This window comes from Malaclemys terrapin, chromosome 6 (assembly GCF_027887155.1).
Source record: "Malaclemys terrapin pileata isolate rMalTer1 chromosome 6, rMalTer1.hap1, whole genome shotgun sequence".
Classification (NCBI taxonomy): Eukaryota; Metazoa; Chordata; order Testudines; family Emydidae; genus Malaclemys; species Malaclemys terrapin.
In genome coordinates, this window is record NC_071510.1 from 105,539,576 (window position 1) to 105,565,621 (window position 26,046).

At 43.1% G+C, this 26,046-nt stretch overlaps 1 protein-coding gene across 1 annotated transcript in view; it reads left to right on the forward strand.

The window, feature by feature from the left end:
* The first annotated feature begins 3,816 nt into the window (after window positions 1–3,816).
* The window catches only part of PLCXD3 (phosphatidylinositol specific phospholipase C X domain containing 3), a 144,649-nt gene continuing 122,419 nt past the window's right edge, over window positions 3,817–26,046 (forward strand). The window contains exon 1 of the mRNA XM_054033111.1: window positions 3,817–3,931. Within this exon, the coding sequence (XP_053889086.1) occupies window positions 3,829–3,931 (103 nt within the window). The 5' untranslated portion in view covers window positions 3,817–3,828. The remainder of the gene's footprint in view (window positions 3,932–26,046) is intronic.

The window sequence follows — 26,046 nt, forward strand, 5'->3', positions numbered from 1 at the left end:
TCACTCTTAAATTGAAATAAGAATGTCCACACAGGAGTGCGTTTTGGTGTTACTACACTGGTGCAAGTTAGTGTGTAGACAAGTCCTTATTCTGACATTCCAAATTTCTGAGCAGCTTCAAACAGCCATTATTTTATTTCTAATCAACCACTTCAAAAGTTATCTTTCCTCCCTTGGTATCCTGCTGTTAAGTGAATTGTCTAGTTAGATTGACCTCACACTTGGTAAGGCAACTCCCATCCTTTCATGTATTTATACCTGCTCCTGTATTTTCCACTTCATGCAGCTGATGAAGTGGGTTCTAGCCCACAAAAGCTTATGCCCAAATAAATTTGTTAGACTCTAAGGTGCCACAAGGACTCCTCATTGTTTTTGCTGATACAGACTAACACGGCTACCACTCTGAGTTTTGAGACAGTGACAGATTTAAGAGTTGCAGTGTACTAGAAACAGAGACAAAGATTTTCAAGGATGACTAATTTGAGACACCTTAAAGGGACCTGATTTTTAAAAAGTGCCAAGTACTGATGGTCTGAAAATCAGGCCCCTTTAAAGTGTCTCAAGTTGGGAATCCAAAAATTGAGGCACTCAAATCACTAATTGCTTGTGAAAGCTTTAGCCAGCAATTTTATACCACTGCAAAGGGGGAGATTCATACCTCTCCAATGAGACAGAAAACATTGACTTCCAGCCCTGGAAAGTCCAAAATAACAGACAAACTCTGTCATTTTTAGATATAGAAAAAAGCTACTGAAGGTGTTTTAATTTTTTTTTTCTTGCCAGGAGTTCTATACAGTTTGATTCATGGTCTCCTGGGTACAGATGGAAAAATACAAGCAATAGTACCAATTGTATTTAACTTTTCTAAAAGCTTTATAAAATCATTTTTCTGTAAGAAAATATCATCTACAGAATACATGATGGAGTGGTATAAAGATTTATCAGTACTTTTTGAGTTAACCAGCACAATTCATTTGTAACTTTTGAGTAATGTGACCAAACCTGTGTGGATAAAAACTTTAGCCCTCACCCCTCTGTCATGGATTGTATTGATTACAAAACTTAAAGCACTTGTTTGAAAATGTGTAGTATTATATTGTATATTCTTTCCTGTCACTCTAAGATGATGCAAAATGATACCTTGTCTTTAGCTCTAGAGTGCAGTGTGTTGTTTTCCTTCACAGCATAGACCATATGGACTTTTGTGTCAGGGCCGCCCAGAGGATTCAGGGGGCCTGGGGTCTTCGGAGGCGGGGGGTCCCCGCCGCCGAATTGCTGCCGAAGACCCGGCGCTTCGGCGGCGGGTCCCGGAGCGGAAGGACCCCCCGCCATCGAAGACCCGGAGTGGAAGAAGCTCCGGGGACCCGGGCCCCACGAGAGTTTTCCAGGGCCCCCGGAGTGAGTGAAGGACCCCACTCCAGGTGCCCCGAAAAACTCTCCTGGGGGCCTGGGGCAAATTGCCCCACTTGCCCCCCCCCTCTGGGCGGCCCTGTTTTGTGTTCATTTCTGGTGTATAATAAGGCCAGTTACTTTGGAAGGAATGGATTTACACACTAACATGCAGGGAGTAAAGAATTGCTAATATTGGAGAAAAGCATGGTAGCCTTGATGCCTGTTTGCCCACTCATCCCACTTTTTTTCTATACTGCTCACTACAGAGCTAACATCTTTCCTGTGACGGAGCATCAATTCAATATTATCTCCTTATTCAAATCCTTCCTTGAGATCTACTTCTATTGAATACCTTTTTGTGGGTGTTAAAACAAAAGCATCCTTTCTTTTATTTAAATGCTCCATATGCCAAGAAATCGCTCCACTGTTCTTTGGACTGGGAGATGCTTATCTTATCTGTATTGTGAATTTAACTTAAACAAGTAACTACTTCTCAGATTTTTTTTTAAACTGAGTTCTTGCCTGCCACATTGAGTAATAATGCAATGCCACATTATACATCACAGTTTGCTCAACATCAGAGTCCAGAGACGTTGATAACCAATAATGGTCCAAGTGGTTCATTTCAATAATTTCCTTTCACCTATTAGTTCAAGCACATCACATCAAGCCTTTACTATTATTATTACAGTTGAATGAGCTAGCAGAGAAGTCAAAACAAACATCAAGAACAAGATAAAAATAAAAAGTGATAATGCATTCAAGGGATCAATATTTGGAATTGTCAAAAAAAATTGCAACATTTTTTGTTGCACAATGCTTTAGTAGGTGTACCAGTTCAGTGGCACTATTCAGACATTTGTCATTCTGCCTAAGTTTAATAATCTTCCTGAAGTGAAGGCACTTAACTTGGAAGTAGCTACAAAAGGAATTTAGAACCAGAAGAAATACTATGACAAAAATGCTCAACAATTCACTCCCATTGCAAGTAGGAGAGAAAGTTAAAATCCAAACAAAAAGAGGCTGGCAGTTTACCAAGATAATAGATATACCATGCGTGCCAAAGCCACCTGTCATAACTCTCCCTGACAGTGTCTTAGAGGAGTAGAAGACATTGAAACGAAAACAAGGACACAGAGGCCAACTGCCTTTGCTCTTGTACTGGCAGAACTAACACATGCACCCCCAGTCACTAAGAAAAACACCAGGAACAGAAAAGATGAAGTCCATGTGGCTGATCTACCTGAGCACTGAAGAGTTAAGCTCTAGAAGAGGCTTCTAAGGGAAGTTGTGGAAATTCCATCATTGGAGGTTTTTAAGAACAGGTTTAGACAAACACCGGTCAGGGATGGTCTATGCATGCTCCTGCCAGCCCCCTTCACTGAGGTTGATGACCTTTCAAGATCCTTTCCAGCATTTCTATGTGCTTGTGGATAGTCTGTGTTGCTAAGACCTGCTATGTGTCCTAGATGGAGTTTCTTAAGGGCTGATGGCTTCATGCCTGCTCCTCTTCAACACTCCCCCCACCCCCATCCCATTCTACTGCAACTACCTCTGGCTCCTGGAGTGACCTCCCTTTGGGAGACATTCTTTCTTCCTCATCCCACAGGGCTGTCAGGGGGGTATTCTCTCTCCCCACGAGTGTCCGTGTCCCAGTGTAGAGGGGGTGTCCTAGTTATGTCTCCATCTGCCACCTAAACTGCTGTACACATCAATACATTGAAAGGGGTATTTGAGTTCATTCATGAATATACACCACCCTCTCCATGTAAAACAGACACTTAGATCATCCTTTTAATCAGGGAATGAAGTGCAGAAGAAGAGGCAACCCTGAGTTGTGCCCAAAAGATCAAAGAACAAAAGAGGATGATGGCAGCCTTTTTTTTTTTAATAAAGGAAGAAGCCCTGTGTGAGGAGACAGATTGAGTGAGATGAAAATCATGCTTCTGGAGAGGGCCAGCCACAGAAGCAGAGACCCCTGTGAGGAGCAGGGGGAAACAGACAAGAAAAATAACCAAGCTCTTGAGGTAGAAAGTATTATACGCCATTGATTAAAAATGAATGAGCAAAATCCCAATCAGAAGCATGGCAAATTGGTTCCAGCGAGTCAGCCCGAAACAGCAAACAAAGGGGGGGAGGAGAGTGTGAGGCATATGGGAGCAGCGTGGATCCCGTTAAAATGCAAGGCAAAGTGGTTGTTGGAAGGGCAGCCGTTCAAGCAGGAGTGGTGGGCAAGAGCCAAAAGCTCCATCCGAGCCCGGTGGCTGCGTGGCGGGAGCGTTTGGAATAATTATTAAAATGAGCATGTGTCTGCGCCATCCTGTGGGTGTGGCGCAGAGCAGAGTGTAAACTCTAGCAGGGCGGGGGGAGCGCACGTCGGATTACAGACAGTGAGGTTGCCCGGCAGAGGAGTGAGGAGGCGACCAAGGCAGCAGCATGGCTTCATCGCAAGGGAAGAGTGAGCTGAAATTCGCAGACTGGATGGCAACTTTGCCAGAAAGCATCCACCGCCTCCCCCTCACCAACCTAGCGATCCCAGGTAGGAGACTGCAGCTAAGCGGCGTGGTTTGTTCCCCCGTTATGTTTCTTAAATGGAGCTATTAACTAGCAGGTGCCAAGGAGAGCCTCATTCGCCGAGAAATGGGGCGAGCTCTTGCATTTCCACCTCTTGCCTCGGTGGGTTGAGGGGTGAAATCTCTAGCGGAGCGCTGCTTGCCAGGTGACTGCTTTTCTGAGCTGTCTTTGTGCGTGTGGAGCCCGGTCTGTCCCCCCTCATTTCCCTCTTGCTTCCCTTCTCCGTGCCCTTATTCCCCCCATGGTTTTGCAGCTCAGATCCCTGTCCTGCCTCCACCACGGCCATTCACCTCCTTCTTGTTGACATTGAATTGCACGGATCTGGCGATTTCTTTGCCAGACCCTCCCAGAGTCATTAATATTCTTCTCAAGTCTCACTTAAAGAGACAAGGCCTCTCCCTGCGAGAAGAGGCGAGGAAAGTTCGGGGCAGCCACAGCAGCGGCAAAGCTCTGTTCCCTGCAGGGCTGCTTGACGTGTTGGCACTGGGGTGATCTGGTGCAGATGTGCAAGGGAATCAGCTAGTCAATGACATGCAGAAGGGTGTGTGTTTGTATCGCTGTGAGAGAGCGAGCCAGCAATTGCTGTGAGCTCGTGTTCTGTGCTTGATGCTTGCATGAAGTATATGTAAAGGTTCCTATATGCAGTCTTGTTGTAGCTATGCTGGTCCCAGGATGTTAGACAGACAAGGTGGGTCTTTTACTGGACCAGCTTGGGTTTGGGGAGAGAGACAAGCTTCTGAGCTGACACAGAGCTCTTCTTCAGGTCAGTTTGACTGAGGGAAAGAAAGACACTGTATGCTTACCACATTCTTCCATAAAAGATTCACTATGGTTGGAAACTCATGCAGCCCAGGATAGAGGAGAAATTACTTTGTCTTAACTTTTCAAATGACCTGCACAATCTGGAGTGCTAAACTGTTTGGAGATCCTTAATGCATTTCCTCCCACCCCGTTCCCAACAGATCAATGAGCTGTAATTAGCAAAGTATCTCAGCTTTGGAAACTGAAAGAGAACTTATTTAGGACTATTAAAGCAGTATCATTATTGCATCCTCTCTACTGCCAAGGCAATGTCAAATGCAGTGTACCAGTTTTGTGAGAGCACATAAGGGCTTGATAGTATATGGGATGTGCTTGTTCAAAATCCACAGGAGCTGGTAAGAAGTACTGGGCTGTCATTTTATAGGAGCTGTAGTAGGAATATGCCCCAATATGCCCAATGAACTCCCATTGTTCAGTGGGGGTTTGCAGCCAGACAGAGCAAAGGTAAAAATCAGACAGATCTTTGAGAATGCTAATGTGTTCTCTCAATAATTACGTGACTGAAATGAATTTGTGTGGTAGAGTGTTCTAGGGGAAAAGCAATACCACCAAAACAATGACAAAAAAACATTGGTATTCAGCAGATAGTAACTGGTGACTATTAAATGCTAATAAATTAATTGCCCTATAAGAATATTAACAGCTTACTGGGCTGCGACATGTTTATTTGCCAGTTGCATTAGTCTGAATTTAAAAAAAAAACAAAAAACAATAATCTCTCTCACCCCTCTTCTCTATATTTGAAGCTGTTCCTCAAGTACCTGACCAACGGTTCAACCACAGCCTTTCAATGCCTGTGGCGTCTTGTCTTATTAAAGGGCTGCACATGTGGAATAACTGACAAACTAAATTTGCTGCAGGAGAAGATGATAGTCTGCAGGGTGTGTCACTTAACACTGTGCTGCTCATGCTTATAAGATTTCTAAAGAAAGAGACTCTTTAGGGATAACACCAGAAATGAGTGCCTTGTGGTTACATGACTACATGATTTTGTATTGACTTGGATGCTTGAAAACCAGATGAGGTTAAGCAACTAATGGGTATTCGAAGTGGTATGCATTTCTATTATGAAAGTGATATCACATATAGATATAGCCTGCTTTTGTCAGACATTTCAGTGTAACTTAGCATGTATCCTTCTTTCTTTATATGGCATGCAATTAGTTTGCTATACACACATGTTCAAAATGCTCTTGTCAGTCTGATTACAATTTTTGCTTCCATTCTTTAAATGATCATGAAAGAATCCCTCTCCTCCCACCTATCCCAGCTAGTATCCCCAATGGACAAACTTTTAAAAACCCACTGCCATTAAAAATGGTGGTGCAGGGGAGGTAAAGGTATTAAAATATATATGGACATGTTGGACTGACTAGTTCTAAATGTCTTCTTCTGTTAGGCCATGTCTACACTACAAAATTATGTCAACTAACTTATGTCAGTTTACAGCCACCATAGCTGTACATTGCTTATGTGTGTGCACGCTTGGCTTCTTGTGTCGGCAGTGCACATCCTCACCAGGCGTGCTTGTAGCAATTGTATCATCCGTGTGGGGGCATTGTGGGATGGCTCCTAGAGGCCAGTAACAGTTGACTTAAGCAATACAGTGTTTACACTGACACTGTGTTGACAAATTACATCGACCATGACTGTATGCCACTTGGGGAGGTGGTGTTACTAAATTGGTGTAGAGAGGCACTTATGCCAGCGGCAGCCAAATTTTAAATGAAGACACATCCATAGCTAGGTCAACCTAACCCTGTAGTGTAGAGCAGGGGATAGTCTTTTCTAAATGAGTCATTCTGATGCCACAATTACATTGTAAATGGACTGACATAAATCCACTGATTTTAAACACAGCTAAAGAGATGAAATAGTGAAAATTGTAAAGCACTCTGAAAATAGTGCTTCTCTCTATCTAATACATGAATGGTGGCGAACTACTAAGGAAGTAAACTAGCCTAGTCCGTGCTACTGTTGTGTCTTTCTCTTAAATTATGGTACCTTATTCCATCGCATTGCCTATGTACAGACAAGAATACTGGCTGCATAATATTTATCTACTGCTCTATATGGCTGATTCCAAACAAATACATTTTTTGTCTGTATGTGGAGGTAGTTCTCTTACTCATGCAAAGTGAGCAGTATGCACCTTTGTAGGTAAAATGAATTACAAACTCATAGCATTTGACTCTCTCTTACATGCACAAGATCATTTCCTTGAGAAATACCATTTCCTTGGGTTACTTTACCAGAGTAAAAGGGACAATACAAGAGTAAAATGCACTATCACTTAAAATCGTGATAAACTACTGGTGTAAAGTAAGCTTGTATTCTAGGAATTTCAAAGCAGCTTAAGAGAGTTAGGTGCACAATTTACATTGAATTTCAATGGATGGCAATTCATTTCCCTGGGGCATATCTGAAAATCCCAGTTTTGACTGTGAGTTATGGTGGGCTTGTGTGTGTGTGTGTGTGTGTATGTATGTGTGTGTGTGTTTTGAGAGAGAGAGAGAGACAGACAGTAAATACTGAGTTTCAATATGTGACTTCATTTTCTGTAGCATTTCAAAAACATCTCATGTAAGTAAAATGTCAGTCTAGTCCCTGAACCGAATAAGGTAAAGAATGATAGCTCACAATGCCTGATTTGCCATGATTACTAAAGCAATTGTTCTCCACCTCCTTCTCTTTTTTTCATCAAAAGATTCTATTTAACAATACACTAAAATGATGCCAAAATTGGTGTCGCAGTCTGAAATGCTAATCAAGTTAGTAAACCTAGATCAACCTGAGGGTTCTGGGATTAACAGGAAGCCTGGCTTGTGGGAAGTTTTCTGATATGTCCTTTTGTACTGTACCAGGGCTCTAACAGTCTAATATAAATTATAATGGCTCTTAGGTGTCCCAGTAAACACTTATGATAAATGAAAACATTTCATACCTCATTTCCTGCAAGCCCTAAACACCAGCTGCCGGTGCTATGACATTTGTATCACCAGTCAAAGGTACGTCAAGCTGATATCATTGCAACTGTTGTTTGCTAGTGTCCTTCTGTCTTTTGCTTTTGTTTTTGTTTTTAAACATCATAGTAGTTTCTTCTTCTTTATAGTTTGTGCCTCTATTTTTGCGGTGTGTTTGCCTGAGTCTCCCACTGTCTTCACAACACAAAATGATTACATGGCTTACCTTCTGCAGCATTTTTGGTATTGGTGTTAATATCCAGCTATCGGAATCTATGAAGGACCATCACTAGGTCAGATTGTGCTTGTGTTATAAAAAAAAACTTGATTATTTTTTGTTAATAGCTTTTTATTTAAAAACAAATTGTTGTCAAAGCGTGTTGCGTATAATGACAAATAAGTTAACTTTAAATGTATAGGGACATTTACAGACCAAGTTTCCCTTGAAAATACAGGACTTGGGGTTTTTTTTTAAAGAGATTTTTGTGTCAGTGTTGAGCAGATCATCAAATTCATTTATTTCCGTACATATTAAATTACATTTGATACTCATAAAGTGTACTGGTTGCTTGGCTGACATCACTAAGAGCCTTAAGATTTTAATGGGGGCATCTGTGCTAAGAAATTTCATGCCATTTTTCAGCAACTGCAGCTGAAATGTTGCAGTAAAATCAGTACTAATTTTCCTAGTGTAGCTTTGTCCAAAGATCAGGTGCAGCACTGTCAGTAACAATGCAAGTTTCCTCCCACTGCCCTGCTAACATACCTCAACACTCTTCAGGAATAACTATTTCTAGGAATGAGAGGGTGTTTCAGTCTCCATGTATGTTTGATCTATGACTGCTTGCTGAGTCTACTAACCGTTCCAGACAGCACCAATATTATTATTAACTATGGAGCAAATTCTATGGTCTTTAAATTGAACAAAATTCCCATTGATTTCAAAAGGAGTTCTTGCTCATTTAAGAACTATGTACTTGATCCTGCTCTCATTAAAGGTAATGCAAAACTCCCATGGACTTCATTGGCACCAGATTAAACCCTCTGATATTTGGCCCTTTGCTCCTATAAACCATTAACCATCCCAAAGCATATCCGGTTATCCAAATCTCTAATTCTTAGATGCTGGTGTTAGCTAATGATACTCTGGGGGGGGGGGAAGTATCTTTAGGATGCCTGGGACATGACTGTGGCCCAGATCCACAAAGGGACATAAGCACTGTGATGTAACTTTTAGGCACCTTGGAAATCGCCGGAACAACAATGGGATCCATGAAGTCTGGATTAGGCTTTCTGTACAATGAATGGGGAGAGATATGTACCTAAGAACAAAAGCCAGCGTACTAGATAGGAAGCCACCTAAACTAGCCAATGGGAGATGCTGATGAAAGGGCTGTGTCCTAATTCTTGCCCCTCTGTGACAGAGTGCTAGCAGCAGCACCCTGATCACTGATGATACTGCAGAAGGAAGAAGGCTGCAGGCCCAGCTGGAGACAGTTAACCACTTTCTGTTGGGGGAGAGGGGGAGGTTATGAGCACCTGGGTTGTAGTTACTAGGCTAATGAAGTAATTGGAAGGATTTAAGTAGGAGGAACAGGAAGGAAGAGCTCAGAAAGTTAGCTGTACAAAGGAAAGAAACTGTGGAAAGCCCCCTGCTGCAATAGGCTAGTGTCATGTTCTGTTTGCATAAGATCTGTGCAATAAAAGGTATAAGAGATGAAAGGCAAGCAGCTTGGGTGAGTTCATGACGGTGAGGGGATGGAAACTGGCTAGGCACTGTGACACACCAGGTAGCTCAGGGAGCACTCGTGACAAGTGGGAGTTAGTCTAGGGTCCTCAACCCTCTTGGTTGAGGGAATGTGACCCACATGAGGGTGGTGGGATCGGGATGCTATGAGGAAATGTTACTCTGGCTAGTTGAGCAAGAGATGGAGATGCAGAAGACCCAGTGGGTGGAAAGAATAGTACTCCTGGGTAGGCAGGCAGAGGAAAGATAAAGAGGCTCTAATGGACTTTATTGTCCTGGAACAAACAGTTTTATATAGAGCTTCCCCGAGGCCATGCAAATCTAGGTTCAGAGGCATCAGCCAGAATCATTAGAGGCTATGATTAAACTAATGGAGGAGTATGTGGAAGCAGACTTCCCATGTAGAAAACTCCATCCCTTTCTTTGCCCCCCTGCCCCAAAATCAGGGAAGGGGAAAGAAGGTTGAGAAACCTCCTTCATGAAAACTTGGCAAGGAGATGTAAGGGGTGAACAAGGGTGCCCCAATTGCCCATATAGTAGTCTTACCAGAGGGGTGGGGGAGTGAGGGCAAAGGACACAAAGGGACTGCCCGTTCATGGAGCTCTATGGGTGGGCAAGTGTACAAGGTGGGTCTGGGATAAAGACTGTTCCCATCTGAATAGTCTGGAGAACCACAAAGGGAGTGGTAGACTCAGCAAGTGCATGTTCCCTAGTCCTAAGTATCTTGGTTAAACCGCAGTGGCAACAGAGAGGGGTGACAATAACCATCCACTGTGTGCAGGGGGAAAAGAAAACTTACCGTCTGCTGTCCTCCCAGTGGAGGTGGAAGGAAAACTTAAGTGGCAGAGAGTAGGTGTAATAAAGTCATTATCCATTGCGGTCATGATAGGCATGGACTGGGCTCAGTTTCCCTTGAGAAGGACAAAAGATGGAGGGGGAGACCCCAATAAATGGGTCTGAATGAGTAATTCTGAGTGAAGACCCTCCAGTAGCACTCCAGGGATAGTATAAAAGTACCTTAGACATATATTAACAAGGACTTGGGTGGTGGTGGAGAAAAATTTTGAGAAGGGGGCAGTGGATCAGGAAGTACTAGAGCAGGGAGACCTAGAGGAGAAGGAGGGCAGAGGCTTGGCTAATTCCCAGGAGGAACAAACTGTAGGCAGGGCCTGAGAAAGAGGGCATGCTGCAGAGAGGGAGAAGGGTCCTAATAATGAGGCCTCCATGGGCGAACTTACTCTGATAGTCCTGAGTCAGGGACAAGATAAGACAGAGGAGGACAGATACCAAGGTATTGCAGCTCTGGAGGGGTGACTTACTTGGTTGTTTACAGGGGCAAAAGAAAGCAGAGTTAAGGTCAGTGGGATGTAACTAGCTGTGACCTACGGGCTGAGACAAAGCTGTGGTGGAAACATCCATCCTTAAAGTGTACTTTTTGTGGGTGGAAGGCAAGAAACCCTCACCGGTGGCCCATGGGAGGCTAGTCTGAAAAGGCAGAAGAAGTCCCATTAGGACTCCAACCCCATAAAGAGGGTAGGGCTTAAGCAGTGAAGAAGACCCCCAGGAGGCAAGAAAGGGTGTCAGTTGAAGTCAGGAAGGAGGAATGTGAGCAGGCTAGCTGTGGCATGAAGAAGGTTGTAGGTCCAGCTGGAGGCAGTTAGCCACTTTCTGTTGGGGGATTATGAGTGCCAGGATGGTAATTACTGAGCTAAAGGTAGAATGGGGAGGATATAAGTAGAAGAAACAGGAAGCTAGAGGGAGGAGCTCACAAGGTAAGGTGTATGAAGGGGAGAAGGCATGTGGAAAGCTTCTGCTGCAATATGCCTGTATCATATCTGATTTGCAGAAGAACTGTTTGGTAAAAGGTATATATTATGAAAGGCAAACAGCTTGGGTGTGTTTTTGAGATGATGGAAACTGGCTAGGCTGTGTGACATATCGGAGAGCTGAGGGAGCATCCTCTGACACCCTCTCACAGAGTTTAGCTTGGAAGTCCAGGCTGCCGGGAGGCACCTACTTCTGCTTGCAATCCACACGTGGGAACTCTTCTCTTGAAGTCAGGTAGCTTAGGTGCTTAAGTAATTTCTTGTGAGAACAAGTTCATGCTTACTTCACGCCATGCAAAGCTGCTGGAGGTGGTGGTGCTGCTGCTGCTCATTTTATATCTTTTAGGCTAGTTGTTACAGAAGTCAGCTGGGATGTGAGTTCAGTTCCCTCCTCTGATGAGAAGACAGGATTTGAATCCAGGTCTCCTACATCTCAGGAGAGTGTACTAGCCACTGAGCTATGGGATGTTCTGATGTGGGCCTCCCACAGTCTTTCCTGTTGAAGTTGTTCCATTTTATATAAAGACTTAGTCATTAGGCCGTAGAGAGAATGACTGTGTAGCATAGTAGGTGGGGCACCCATCTCAAGGTGGGACACCCAGGGTTCAGTCTCCCTTCTCCAATGACTAATTACTGATCCATAGTGAAACAGCTGCAACAGGACAGATTCAGGGAGCACAACCTCCTGAGAGACATAGGCTTTGAAAAGGGGTCACCTTCTTTCTCCCCCCTCAGGCAGAGAGGGGGAATTGAACTTAGGTCTCCCAAATTGCAGGGGAGTGCTCTAACCACCAGGATAAAAGTAATAATGTGGGCACTACCCTAATTTTGAATGCAATGTAATCTAATAGCCTCTGTATGCCTGCCAGATTGGGGCCCCTTGAACAAGACAGGCCTGTGGCTGCCTATCTTCTCTTGGCTCATGGCCCTCTCTGGGAGATAGGCATCTGGATGCTACAGGGAGGCAGCAGTGTGCATGTGCAGAGCCAGAAACTTAGCTACCAAGGGAATTTTCACCCTGAAAATTTAGGAACCTACAGAGTTAGAGGTAGCTGAGTGGGAGTTTTGTGGATTGCAGTGCAGCATAAAACAAGGTTGCCAGCCCTCTAGGATTGACCTGGGGTCTCCAGGAATTAAAGATTGTCATGTGATGAAACCTCCAGGAATACATCCAACCAAAATTGGCAATCCTAGGGCGGCACGGCCGCTTGTTTGTTTGTTTGTTTGTTGTGCTGCTCCGGCCGCCCTGTAGTGGGTGGCGGGGCGGAGGACGGGAGCGCCCTGCAGCAAGCCTGGCAGGGCAGTCCACGTCCTTCCCTCCCAGACGACCGGAGTTGTGCGGAGCCTCCCGGCAGGCGGCGCACCAGTCGGGGCTGCGTGGTAGCGTCCCGCTGAAGCCCTGGATGCCCCCCTTCTCTTTCTCCCTCCCCCTCCCCCTTCTAGCCGGGGCACGTTTGCAGTGCAGGGAGCCCCCTGGCCGCGCCACAGGTTTTTTTTTTTTTTTGCTTGGGGCGGCCAAAAAGCCAAAGCCGGCCCTGTGTTTAGCACACTTAGCTACCACAACTGTAATAATAATGTCTGCTGCTGATATTGTATCCAACATTTATTTCCATAAAGTTTTTTCTATAACTGACAGACTTCAGAGAGCCAAGGGGGGAGAGGTAATATCTTTGATTGGAGCAACTTCTGTTGGTGAGAGAAAACTTGTCTCTCACCAACAGAAGTTGCTCCAATCAAAGATATTACTTCTCTCACCTTGTCTCTCTAATATCCTGGGACCAACATGATTACCATGACACTGCATCGGCTTTACTTGAAAGTCAAACATAAGACTTCATTGAGAAGAAATTAACTTCTAGGAGCTCATATTGCCATCTTGCAAATTCTTTCCAGTACGTATACATTTTAACACTTAAATTTAAGTGCACATAACTGTTAGTCTATTAAATATTTGGACAGGTGTACTTCCGCTACGTAAGGAAATGTGCAGATGCAAAAACTACAAATCTTCCTGGTTTTTAAACTTGTGAATCCTTAAGTCTTAGGAAATCAAAATGTAATATCTCTTGCAACTCCTATTTATTTCCCTCCTGTCTTCATTTTCTGGTAAATAGAGGTGGTTTTATTCTTTCCGATTGGACCTAAACTTCTTTGGCAGCTGGACAAGTATTGATTTTAAACAGCAGAGTAGATTAAAGTTTAATTTAGAACCTGAATATTTATTCCTATGCTATTGTCACAAGAAGCAAAGTATTAGTTTAACATTATATTCACTTTCCTAATAGATTCATAATAACTTATCCAATACAAAAGATGCTCCAGTATAACAGGAAACCTGTTTGTTTATTAGCAAGTATCAGTACAATTTCTCATTGTCTCCAATTCCAAACACAGTATACAAGCAATGTGCTAATCGCATAGGCATGTATATAACTATTTTAAAGTTGTTTCCCTTCAATCTATTTTACAGATGTATTCAATCAGATTTGAGGCAGTATAGTATAAGTTACAATAATTGTTTATTAGTTATCTTTTACAAGGTTATCACATTTGCTCTGTCACTTGTTAATCTAATACATGGAGTGATTCATTCAATTTTTCACTACTTAAACTCTTGTCAATCACACTCCTAGAGTCGGTATTAGATTTTGCCAGTACCTTGTTTAAATACATTAGCTGGCTGCAGTCTCAATAATTCTAACTGGGTATCTGTTTGATTTCCTAAAATCAGGACACTTTTCTCTAACACCATAGTAATGGTAAACTGGGAGATATATTCCCTGAAATAACTGTTGGGTCAACTTTCTAACAAATGGAAACCTTTCAACTTGGGATGATCCCAGCAAATATTAAGATGATCCCCTAAACCATGGTGTTTCTTCCAGCATTTTGCTGTGAAGTCTATATCTATTTTGTTCTGAAAGGCTCTATGCTAACATATCTAATTATAATTTTCCACTAGTGTCATCCCCAGGAAAGGGAACTTGCAACTTGTAATAATGGTGGAAAATAATCTCAAACTACTGGAAAGCAACAGATGCACATTTAATCTCCTGTTGGTAACTGCATGGAGCACACTGAATGGATATATTCCTTTGAGTCTGTCCTAGTTTATACCTCCTCTGATACTGTTAATTTACCTTTCATATTAGAAGATCCACCCAGTTAAAGTTATAAGTCTGTTTCCAAAACAACTCTGTCTTGTTTGGTAGTAAAGGTAAAGTAAAATTGACTTTGTACCTGGTTTTTAAAAAAAGTAATTTAGCTCACTTTCTCTGCCTTTGATAATGCCAGCGTAAAGAATACTTTTAGATAACCAGTCTAGGTGGTGGTGGCAGTTTGAATCTTTGTGTCTGCAAACCAATAGGAGTAGATTAAATATTGTACCTATTAATTCAACAATATCAGTGTGCCCAAAGCTTGTTTTGTGGGTCCTGGATACAAATGTTACGCAACAAAGTAAGCTTTCAACAATAGAAAGCATGCCCTTAAGAAATCGCCCACTGATTATATGCACATACCATTAGTGAACATGTAGCTAGTTTTAATGTGACTTGAGGTATTGCATGTACACATACAATGCAGAGGTGCTAGTCATGGGATAAATTAATTTGCCATGTATCTTTGACCATCTCACCTGCACTCTGCTTATTAATCTGTCTCTCTTGAGCTACTTCTAATATTCTGAATCTCTGAGCTGCCTTAAAAATAACCTATCACAAGATCTTTCCTGTTCTGCCCTACCCCCCAGATTGTGTAACCTTCCCACCAAAATTAGTCTGGACTTAGACCTGGCATGAGCAATATTTGGTCCTGCATTAGTTACATGTTTAAGGTTTATACGGTGGTGTCTATCTACACCTCTACCCCGATATAACGCTGTCCTCAGGAGCCAAATATCTTACCGTGTTATAGGTGAAACTGTGATATCAAAGTTGCTTTGATCTGCTGGAGTGCACAGCCCCCCCCCACTCCCCTGCCCCCCGGAGCACTGCTTTATCGTGTTCTATCCGAATTCATGTTATATTGGGCCGTGTTATATCAGGCCAGAGGTGTACCTCCCTTTTGAGAGTGCGTGCCTGATGTTGGTAACTCAAGTACACAGTGTGAGGTTTTCAGCTGCTCTTGAATGATAGGGGCTCATGGGTAGCCGGGACTGTTCTATTTTTCTTCTGTCACACCTGGAGGTTGAACCTTTTTTAGCAGGTGCAGATCTTGCTACCCTCATCCATGTCACCTTGAGATTAGCCAGCTGTAATGCACTTCACACCTTAAATCTATGCGGATAGTGCTGAATGTCACCATGGCTTCTCACTGGGAACACATGAGACCAGCACACTGATCTTCTCTGGCTGCCTTGTGGTTTCCAAGTAGTTGATTTGACCTGAAAAGCCCTAAATTCTGTGGAAACCACCCACCTAAAGGACCTGTCTCTTCTCTATGCCATACTGTTACAGTTGCAATTATTCTAGGAGGCAGAGCTGGAACGCCGTCAGTTTGGGTAAGGAGGAACTGCTGGGTAAGGAGGAACATGTTCTCTGTGGCCATGTCTAGGCTTTGATTTTTTTTTTTTTTTTTTTTTTAGATGACCTATTTCTGAAGACTGCACATGACTAGAGATGTTCTGAGCTTTGACATTTACACTTCTCCCACCCCTTCTGCAATCCCTTTGCTTTATTTAAAAAAATACCCAAATCAGTTGATTTTAAGAAAAGTTGCATAACTTTTTTTGAGGGATTAGGGTTGTTAATTTTAGAAGAAGGTAGGGTACTATATCTTTAACTTTGACTAATGAAGCTTTGGCTGTGGGGGAGGGGGTAGAATTGTGTTGCTAAACTTGTATTAATAATATGTTGATGGCTACATGAGGCCAGGGGTGGATACTTTGGAACTATTTTTGCACCACTGGAAAAGGGAAGTTCGGAACTTTCCAGTGAGAGCAACACACACAACACATGATTCCACCTTGAAAAGACCAGCTTGGCTTAGAGGGGAAGTAAAAGTAGCTATATTGTGTGTGACACACACACACTCTTCAAGAAGGATTTTGACAAATTGGAGTGAGTTCAGAGAAGAGCCACAAGAATGAGTAAAAGATTGGAAAATATGAATTATAGTGAGAGACTCCAGGAGGTCAACCTATTTAGCTTATCAAAGAGAAGATTAAAAGGCATCTTGATCAGTCTATAAATACCTACATGGGGAACTGAAATTTGATAATTAAGGGCTCTTCAGTGTAGCAGACAAAAGCATAACAAGATGGAATGCTGGAAGGTGAAGCTAGACAAATTGAAATTAGAAATAAGGGGTAAATTTCTAATAGTAAGGGTAATTAACCACTGGAAAAACTTAACAAAGATTGTAGTGGATTCTCCATCATTGAAATTTTTTACATTATAATTAGATCTATTTCTAAAAGATATGCTCTAGTTCAAGCACAGCAATTGAACTTGAAGCATCAATTAATTTAAGGAAGGCTCTTGGTCTGTGTTACGCTGGAGGTCAGACGAGATACTTACAATAGCCTTAAAGTCTCTCTTTAATGCTGTGACACTATTATGTTTTTAATAGGCTATTTTAGAGTAGTGTTAAACATCTATATTTAATTGTAAGTGTGAGAAATTTCATTATTTTTTTGTTTTGTGACCCGCTCTTTTTAAACTTATGCATACAAACATTATGTACCTAGTTTAGATAGCCATTTTGTCCTGAGAGCTCAGTGCACTTCTGGGTGAGACTTAGTTTTTATTCAGAAAATATCCATTTGCTCCTTACTAAAGGAGAAACATAAGAAATTTGGCAGCAACTATGGGATTTAGAGTACAGGGGCACAGGAGGAAAGAGCTGAGAGAAAATAAAGGTGCAGTACACAGAAAAGCAAAAGCTCCTCAATTTCGGAGCTACATTTTCCACTACTCCAAGTCTTGCACAGTTAGATTTGTGGCTTCACAAGTAGAGTGATAAGAAACAGTCCTTTATAAAAATGCTCTAAAAATATCTGTCACCATCAGAATTTACCGAATCATAAGAATGTAGGGCTGGAAGGGACCTTGAGATATCATCTAGTCCAGTGGCTCTCAACCTTTCCAGACGACTGTAAAGGAGTCTGACCTGTCTTGTGTACTCCAAGTTTCACCTCACTTAAAAACTACTTGCTTACAAAATCAGACATAAAAATACAAAAGTGTCTCAGCACACTATTACTGACAAATTGCTTATTTTCTAATGTTCACCATATAATTAGAAAATAAATCAATTGGACTATAAATATTTATACTTACATTTCAGTGTGTAGTACATAGAGCAGAATAAACGAGTTGTCGGTTTGAAATTTTAGTTTGTACTGACCTTGCTAGTGCTTTTTATGTGGCCATTGTAAAACTAGACACATCTAGATGGGTTCATGTACCCCTGTTGAGAACCACTGATCTAGTCCAGCCCCCGGCACTGAGGCAGGACCATGTATACCTAAGACCATTCTTGACAGGTATTTGTCTAACATGTTCTTAAAAACCTCTAATGACAGGGATTCCACAATCTCCCATGGAAACCTGTTCCAGTGCTTAACTATCCTTTATAGTTAAGATTTTTTCCCCTAATATTCAGTTTAAATCTTTTGCTGCAGATTAAACTGATTACTATTTGTCCTACCTTCAGGGCACAAAGAGAGAGATCAATTGTTCTCCGTACACTTTATCACAGTCCTTAACATATTTGAAAACTATCAGGTCCGCCCTCAAGTTGTCTTTTCTGAAGATTAAACATGCCCAGTTTTTTTAACCATTCCTTATAGATCAGGTTTTCTAAACCATTTATCACTTTTGTTGCTCTCCTCTGGACTCTGTCCAATTTGTCCACATCTTTCCTAAAGTGTAGTGCCCAGAACTGGACACAGTACTCCAGCTGAGTCTTCACCAGCACGAGGTAGAGTGGGACAATTACTTCACGTATCTTACATACAGCATCCCTGCAAATATAATTCTGGATTATATTAATCTTTTTTGCAACTGTATCATGTTGAATCATATTCAATATGTGATATACTGTCACTCTCAGATACTGTTCACCAGTATTACTCCTGGGCAGTTATTTTCCATTTTGTATTTGTGCATTTGATTTTTTTTTTCCCCCTTCCCAAGTATTGTACTTCAAACTTGTATTGAATTTCATCTTGTTGATTTCAGGCCAGTTCTCTTACTTGTTAAAGTCCGTTCAGATTCTAATCCTGTTCAACCTCCAATCTGCTAGCAACCCGTCCCAGCTTGGTGTCATTCACAGACTTTTATAAGCTTACTCTCCACTCAATTATCCAAGTCACTAATGAAAGCTTTGAATATAGTGATGTGGATTTGGCAGCTTCCATTGGTAAATCTGGGTGGTAAATTGCTTCATCAGAACGGTCATCCTGCTTTGCTGAAAAGATCAGACACTTGAGGGGAAGCCTCCTCCAACAGTATGGATTTTCTCCACCTGCACCCAACAACCAATAGCCTACATACCGTCACTCATCAAGAAGTTCTGGATACCATAGAGGAGTCCTGACCCAAGCCTTGTGAATCTCAACAAGCTCCCATGCCTGAGCAAGCTTGTGGAGAAGCTAGCCACAGGGCAACTACAAGCTCATCTAAATGAAGAGAGCAATCTGGATTTGGGCCAGGACACAATTGAAACTGCTTTAGTAGCACTGATGGATGATCTTCACCTGTCAATGAATAAAAGAAAGACATTCAATGTTCCCTCTAATATTTTCCATCCATGTGTGGAATAAATTTTGTTATGTGCACAGAGGTGATGTGTGCCACCAGTAGAAAAAAACCTAGATATAATACATATTTTTAAAAAGCTACCATAGGGATAATTATGCCAGCCAGGCAGGGCTGGTGCTACCAGTAAGGCAAACTAGGTGGTTGCCTAAGGCGCCAAGATTTGGGGGCACCAAAATGTGGTGCCTCCAATATATATATAATTTTTTTTACAGCGTTCCTGGGCTGGGCTGCCGGTGGTGCGCTGACAGGTGCGGCTCAGACTTCCTCTCCCAGCGCAGCGGCCGCTCCACTTATCCTGCCTCCCAGGCTTGCGGCGCCAATCAGCTGTTTGGCGCCGCAAACCTGGGAGGGAAGGAGAATTAGAGTGGGGGGGGGCGGCGTGCTCGGGGAGGAGGCAGAGCAGAGGTGAGCTGGGGTGGGGAGCTGCTGCACGGCTCCCCGAGGGGGGGGAGCTGCCGCAAGGGGGGTGCCTCAGGGTGGCGGGGGGGGGGAGGGGAGTTGCTACAGGGCTGGGGCGGGGCGCAAGGTGGAAGTTTCGCCTAGGGCGTGAAACTTCCTTGCACTGGCCCTGCAGCCAGGACAGGTTAGGCATTTTAGAACTCACTACTCAAAGAATTAAGTTTAAGCGTAAGAGAAATAAAAATTATGAAATGCATAGACCAGTCAAAAAAATAAAAACACACTTTGAAAGAATGAAATTACAAAGGGTATATGTGCATTGCAGGAAATACTTGTGTTATTGGTGTTACTTCTTGGTATGTGTTGGGAGGTGAATGTGAAAGTGTGTGCGCGCGCTGGGGAAATTTCTGAGAGATGCTGTGCGCTGTCTCTTTAAGGCACTCACTGAAAGCTCTCCTGAGCCATGTTTCCCCTCCCCCACTCTGTGGAGATGGGGTACATAGGCAGGGGGGAGGAGGAGAGATTGTGTGTTGGCTGCTGGGGCGGTCTCCAAGAGGCCGTGCACTGTCTCTTTAAGACAGTATTCACTCACTGCTCAGAAAGCTCATTCAGACCTCAGACCCTCTCCTGCTCTTAGGGTGACCAGACAGCAAGTGTGAAAAATCAGGACAGGTGGGGGGGGGCAGGGGGTGATAGGAGCCTATATAAGAAAAAGACCCAAAACTCAGGACTGTCCCTATAAAATCGGGACATCTGGTCACCCTACCTGCTCTGCACTCTGACATCAGCACCTCCCTTCAATACCCCTCCTGTGCACAGCCAGCAGGAGGGGCCCAGGACCTGTAAGGGCTCCAAGGCAGGGGACAGGACCAATGTGGCTTAGGATGACCAGATGTCCCGATTTTAATAGGAACAGTCCCAATTTTTGGGTCTTTTCTTATATAGGCTCCTATTGCCCCCCCACCCCCATCCTGATTTTTCACATTTGCTGTCTGCTCACCAGAATATGGCTGCAAGGCAGCAGGGGGAGGGCCCCCTGAACAGGTGCTGCCAGCCGGATATGTGCAGCTTTACTAATCAAATGTGTGGCACTTGCATCACTCCTGGGTGGCCGCCTGACCGCGCAGCTTAGAGGGAATACAGCAGGCATCTAGTCTCACACTTCTGGACCTCTCTGCTGTGTTCATCACTGTTAAGCATGCAATATTGCTGTTTCCCTGAGAGGGGTGGTAGGGGTCCAGGGTAAAGTAATAAAATGGTTTGAGTTCTTCTCTGAGAGATGCACCCAATGAGTGGTGGTGTGAAACTGCACCTCCACCACTAGACCCCTCACTTGTGGGTTTCCACAAAGATCAATTCTCTTTGGTCCTCTTCAACATCTGTATGCGACTACTAGGTGAATTGGTCAGATGACATGGACGTAACTGCCAGCAATATGCAGATGAGATGCAACTCTACAGGTAAGCTGATGAGGAATGGGCAGCCTACCTAATAGGTGGAGCAGAAGCTTGCCAGGTGGTTGTGATGACAATTTGGGTAAGGGTAATGGCAAGGATAGATCCAGGATTCAAAGGTGAAGCCAGAGTCAGGGTCAAGGTGCCAAACTGAAGGTTAGAACCAGAGTTAGAATCAAAGCCTAAGGGTAAGCCATAGTCATGGTCAGGGATGTAGCCAGGAATCAGAAACCTGGAATGGAGCATGTAGTCTGGGGCTGGAGCAGGAGCAGGTCTTGGAGCAATGACAAGAACTAGAACTGAGAGCAGGGCAAGTGCAGCTGTAGGTGTGGCAGACATTGAGCTGCTGCTGCAAAACTCAAGTAGCAAACTGGTGGCTCCCATGTGCAATCAGGAAGCATGGCCATTTGGAGGGGGCTCATTTGGTCCAGCTGAGCTTGCTGGGTTGTGACCAGGCTGGGAGTCAGCTTTGCCCCTGCCAATACCTGTCCTTCACCACAACTAGCAGCAAGATGGCTCAGTGCTTGAACAAGATCAGCTCATGGATGGAGAAGAGCTGGTTGAAGCTGAATCCAACAAAACAGAGGTGATGCTGATGTGCAGAGAGAAATATTCTGAGGACTTTGTAGCCACAGTTCAATCTCCTCCAATTGAAAGTTTACATCTACAATTAGTCAATAGTCTAGGAATACACATTCTTTGCTGCTGCTGAGTTCTCACATCGTAACAGTTGTGAGTAATGCTTTCTACCATCTCCAGGTGGCTAGGAAACTCTGTCCTATTCTGGCTGACAAATACCTGGCCTCAATTATTCATCACCTCTCTGGTGGACTACAGCAATGTGATATACCTGAGCGTGAAACATTCAGCACTTAGAATTAACTCCAACTAGTATAAAATGCTGCAGCACTTCTCTTGCAACACGAGCTACCATGAACACATCACATCTGTCTTCCATGCTGTACCTTGGCTTCCTGTAGAACTTTGAATCAAATTCTAGGTATTGGTCCTTATCTTCAAAGCGCTCCATGGCCTACGCCCATTATACCTAAAAGACTGTCTAAAGCTCCGGGACAAAGACTGTGGTCAACAACTTCACTCCTTTGGCACAATGGAACTCTCAGCAATATGAGCAAAGCTTGTCTGTGAAGGATACAGAACCTTCTAAGGGTGGTCCAAGACACTGGACTGAACACCCCTAAAATCTAATGACCATCACAAATCTTACCACTTTCCATTTCAAGTGCAAATTGCATTCTCTAAGATAGACCTGTTCCTCTGTGTTTATTTATGTAATAATAAACAAACAAAACAAAACCATACTCCATTGCACATGCTGCTCCCTCTGGAGAGAGGATGAGAGAACAAACGTGACAGATGTATAGTCATGTTGTTTAATGCACACTGGAAGGCAGTCAGATGAGCATGGTATAGAAACTGTGACAAAGTTCCTCCTCTATCTTGGTGGGTCCTGTGCTTATTGGCAGATTTTCTTGCCTCAGAGATTCGCCATGTGGGTTGGGGAACAGCCCAGAGACCTTCCCCTCTGGAAGAACCCACAGTCCAGGTCAATTGGGAGGTTTGGGGGGAACCCAGGCCCGCCCTCTACTCTGGGTTCCAGCCCAGGGCCCTGTGAACTGCAGCTGTCTATAGTGCCTCCTGTAACAGCTGCATGACAGCTACAACTCCCTGGGCTACTTCCCCATGGCCTCCTCCAAATACCTTATTTATTCTCACCACAGGACTTTCCTCCTGGTGTCTGATAACGCTAGTGCTCCTCAGTCCTCCAGCAGCACACCCTCTCACTCTCAGCTCCTTGCGCCTCTTGCTCCCAGCTCCTCACACTCGCACCACAAATTGAAGTGAGTTCCTTTTAAAACCCAGGTGCCCTGATTAGCCTGCCTTAACTGATTCTAGCAGCTTCTTGATTACTCTAGTGCAGCCCCTGCTCTGGTCACTCAGGGACCAGAAAACTACTCATCCAGTGACCAGTATATTTGCCCTCTACCAGACTCCTGTACCCCACTGGTCTGAGTCTGTCACAAAACACACCTAGAAGAGTGAGATATAAAAAGTTCTACTGGACTGGTTCAGTATGATTGGCATAACTCACGTCCACATCATTGCTTGTGAGCTGTGTAGCCATTTCAAGCTCCTGCTAATAAAATCTTTCTCTTTTACTGATTTAATTTGTTTCCATTGTTTTATGTGTTTATGCTTTGTGGGAAATGAATGGGACCCCAAGAATAATAGGGATGCTTGAAGTTCAGATTCTTTTTACTGAGGAATACCCTACATTTTGAACATCTAGTAATGATATACCTCTTTAGAAGCCATTCCTTCATCCTTTGTTCCATGTGTTCTAAGTAAATTTCAAACAGTTTTGGGGGGGGGGGTTGGGGAGGCGTGCCTCTATACACCATAATTTGCTGCATTATTTCGTTCTTGCTTATATTATGCCAGGTGTCACAATGCTTGGATAATGACAGACATAAGACTGGGACCTCGAGATGCTTAAATGACTGCTTCTTGGAGTAGTTAGACCTGGAACCCACAAGAGGAGAGGCATTTCTTGATTTAGTCCTAAGTGGATCTATGCACAGGATCTGGTCCAAGAGGTGACTTTAGCTGGACCGCTTGGTAATAGTGACCATAATATAATTAAATTTAATATCCCTCTGGCGGGTGGGGAAAACACCACAGTGGCCCAACACTGTAGCATTTAATTTCAGAAAGGGAGACTACACAAAAATGCGGAAGTTAGTTAAACAGAAATTAAAAGGTACAGCGCCAAAAGTGAAATCCCTGCAAGCTGCATGGAAACTTAAGACACCATAATAGAGGCTCAACTTAAATGTATACCCCAAATTAAATAACAGGAAGGGAACTAAAAAAGTGCCTCTGTGTAAAAGAAGCGGTGAGAGGCAAAAAGGCATCCTTTAAAAAGTGGAAGTTAAATTCTCATGAGGAAAATAGAAAGGAGCATAATCTCTGGTAATTTAAGTGTAAAAAATATAATTAGGAAGGCCAAAAAAGAATTTGAAGAACAGCTAGCCAAAGACTCAAAAGTAATAGCAAACATTTTTTAAGTACATCAGAAGCAGCAAGCCTGCTAAACAACCAGTGGGGCCACTGGATGATTGAGATGCTGAAGGAGCACTCAAGGATGATAAAACCATTGCAGAGAAACTAAATGAATTCTTTGAATCAGTCTTCACGGCTGAGGATGTATGGGAGATTCCCAAACCTGAGCCATTATTTTTAGGTGACAAATCTGATGAACTATCCCAGATGGAGATGTCGTCATTAGAGGAGGTTTTAGAGCAAATTGATAAATTAAACTGTAATAAATCACCAGGAGCAGATGGTATTTACCCTAGAATTCTGAAGGAACTCAATTTGAAATTGCAGAACTACTAACTGTAGTCTGTAACCTATTATTTAAATTAGCTATCCTCCAGTCATTTGATACAGAAGTTGACGTTGCACCAATTTTTAAAAGGGTTCCAGAGGTGATCCCAGCAATTACAGGCCGGGAAATCTGACTGTAGTACTGAGCAAACTGGTTGAAACTATAGTAAAGACCAAAATTGTCAGTCATATAGGTGAACATAATTTGTTGGGGAAGAGTCAACAGGGGTTTTGTAAAAGGAAATCATGCCTTACCAATCTACTAGAATTCTTTGAGGGGGTCAACAGGCTTGTGGACAAGGGGGATCCAGTAGACATAGTGTACTTAGATTTTCAGAAAGCCTTTGACAAGGTCCCTCCCCAAAGGCTCTTAAGCAAAGTAAGCTCTCTTGGGATGAGAAGGAAGGTCCTCTCAGGGACCAGTAATTGATGAAAAGATAGGAAACAAAGGGTAGGAATAAATGGTCAGTTTTCAGAATGGAGAGAGGTAAATAGTGGTGTTCCCCCGGGGTCTGTACTGGGCCCAGTCCTATTCAACGTATTCATAAATGATCTGGAAAAAGGGGTAAACAGTAATTGGCAAAATTTGCAGATGATACGAAACTACTCAAGATACTTAAGTCCCAAACAGACTGCAAAGAGCTACAAAAGGATCTCACAAAACTGGATGACTGGACAACAAAATGGCAGATGAAATTCAGTGTTGATAAATGCAAAGTAATGCACATTGGAAAACATAATTCCAACTATGCATATTAAAATGATGGGGTCTAAATTAGCAGTTACCACTCAAGAAAGATCTTGGAGTCATTGTGGATAGTTCTCTGAAAACATCCACTCAATGTGTAGTGGCAGTCAAAAAAGCGAACAGAATGTTGGGAATCATTAAGAAAGGGACAGATGATAAGACAAAAATATCATATTACCTCTATATAAATCCAGGGTACACCCACATCTTGAATACTGCATGCAGATGTGGTCGCCCCCTCTCAAAAAAGTTATATTGGAATTGGAAAAGGTTTAGAAAAGGGCAACAAAAATGATTAGGGGTATGGAATGGCTTCCATATGAGGCGAGATTTATAAGACTGACTTTTCAGCTTGGAAAAGAGACGACTAAGGGAGGATATGATTGAGGTCTATAAAATCATGACTGGTGTGGAGAAAGTAAATAAGGAAGTGTTATTTATGCCTTCTCATAACACAAGAACTAGGGGTCACCAAATGAAATTAATAGGCAGCAGGTTTAAAACAAACAAAATGCACTGTCAATCTGTGGAACTCCTTGCCAGAGGATGTTATGAAGGCCAAGATTATAACAGGGTTCAAAAAAGAACTAGATAAGTTCATGGAGGATAGGTCCATCAATGGCTATTAGCCAGGATGGGCAAGGATGGTGTCCCTAGTCTCTGTTTGCCAGAAGCTGGGAATGGGCAACAGGGGATGGATCACTTGATGATTACCTGTTCTGTTCATTCTCTCTGGGGCACTTGGCATTGGCCACTGTTGGAAGACAGGATACTGGGCTGGATGGACCTTTGGTCTGACCCAGTATGGCGGCTGTTATGCCTAATTCGGCTCTTCATTGAACAGGCCGCTTGAATTACTATAGCTGTATTTTACCTGGTTTTATACATTATGTAGCACTGCATGAACAGCACTGTAGCTCTGTTTCAGATGACACTTTAATTCC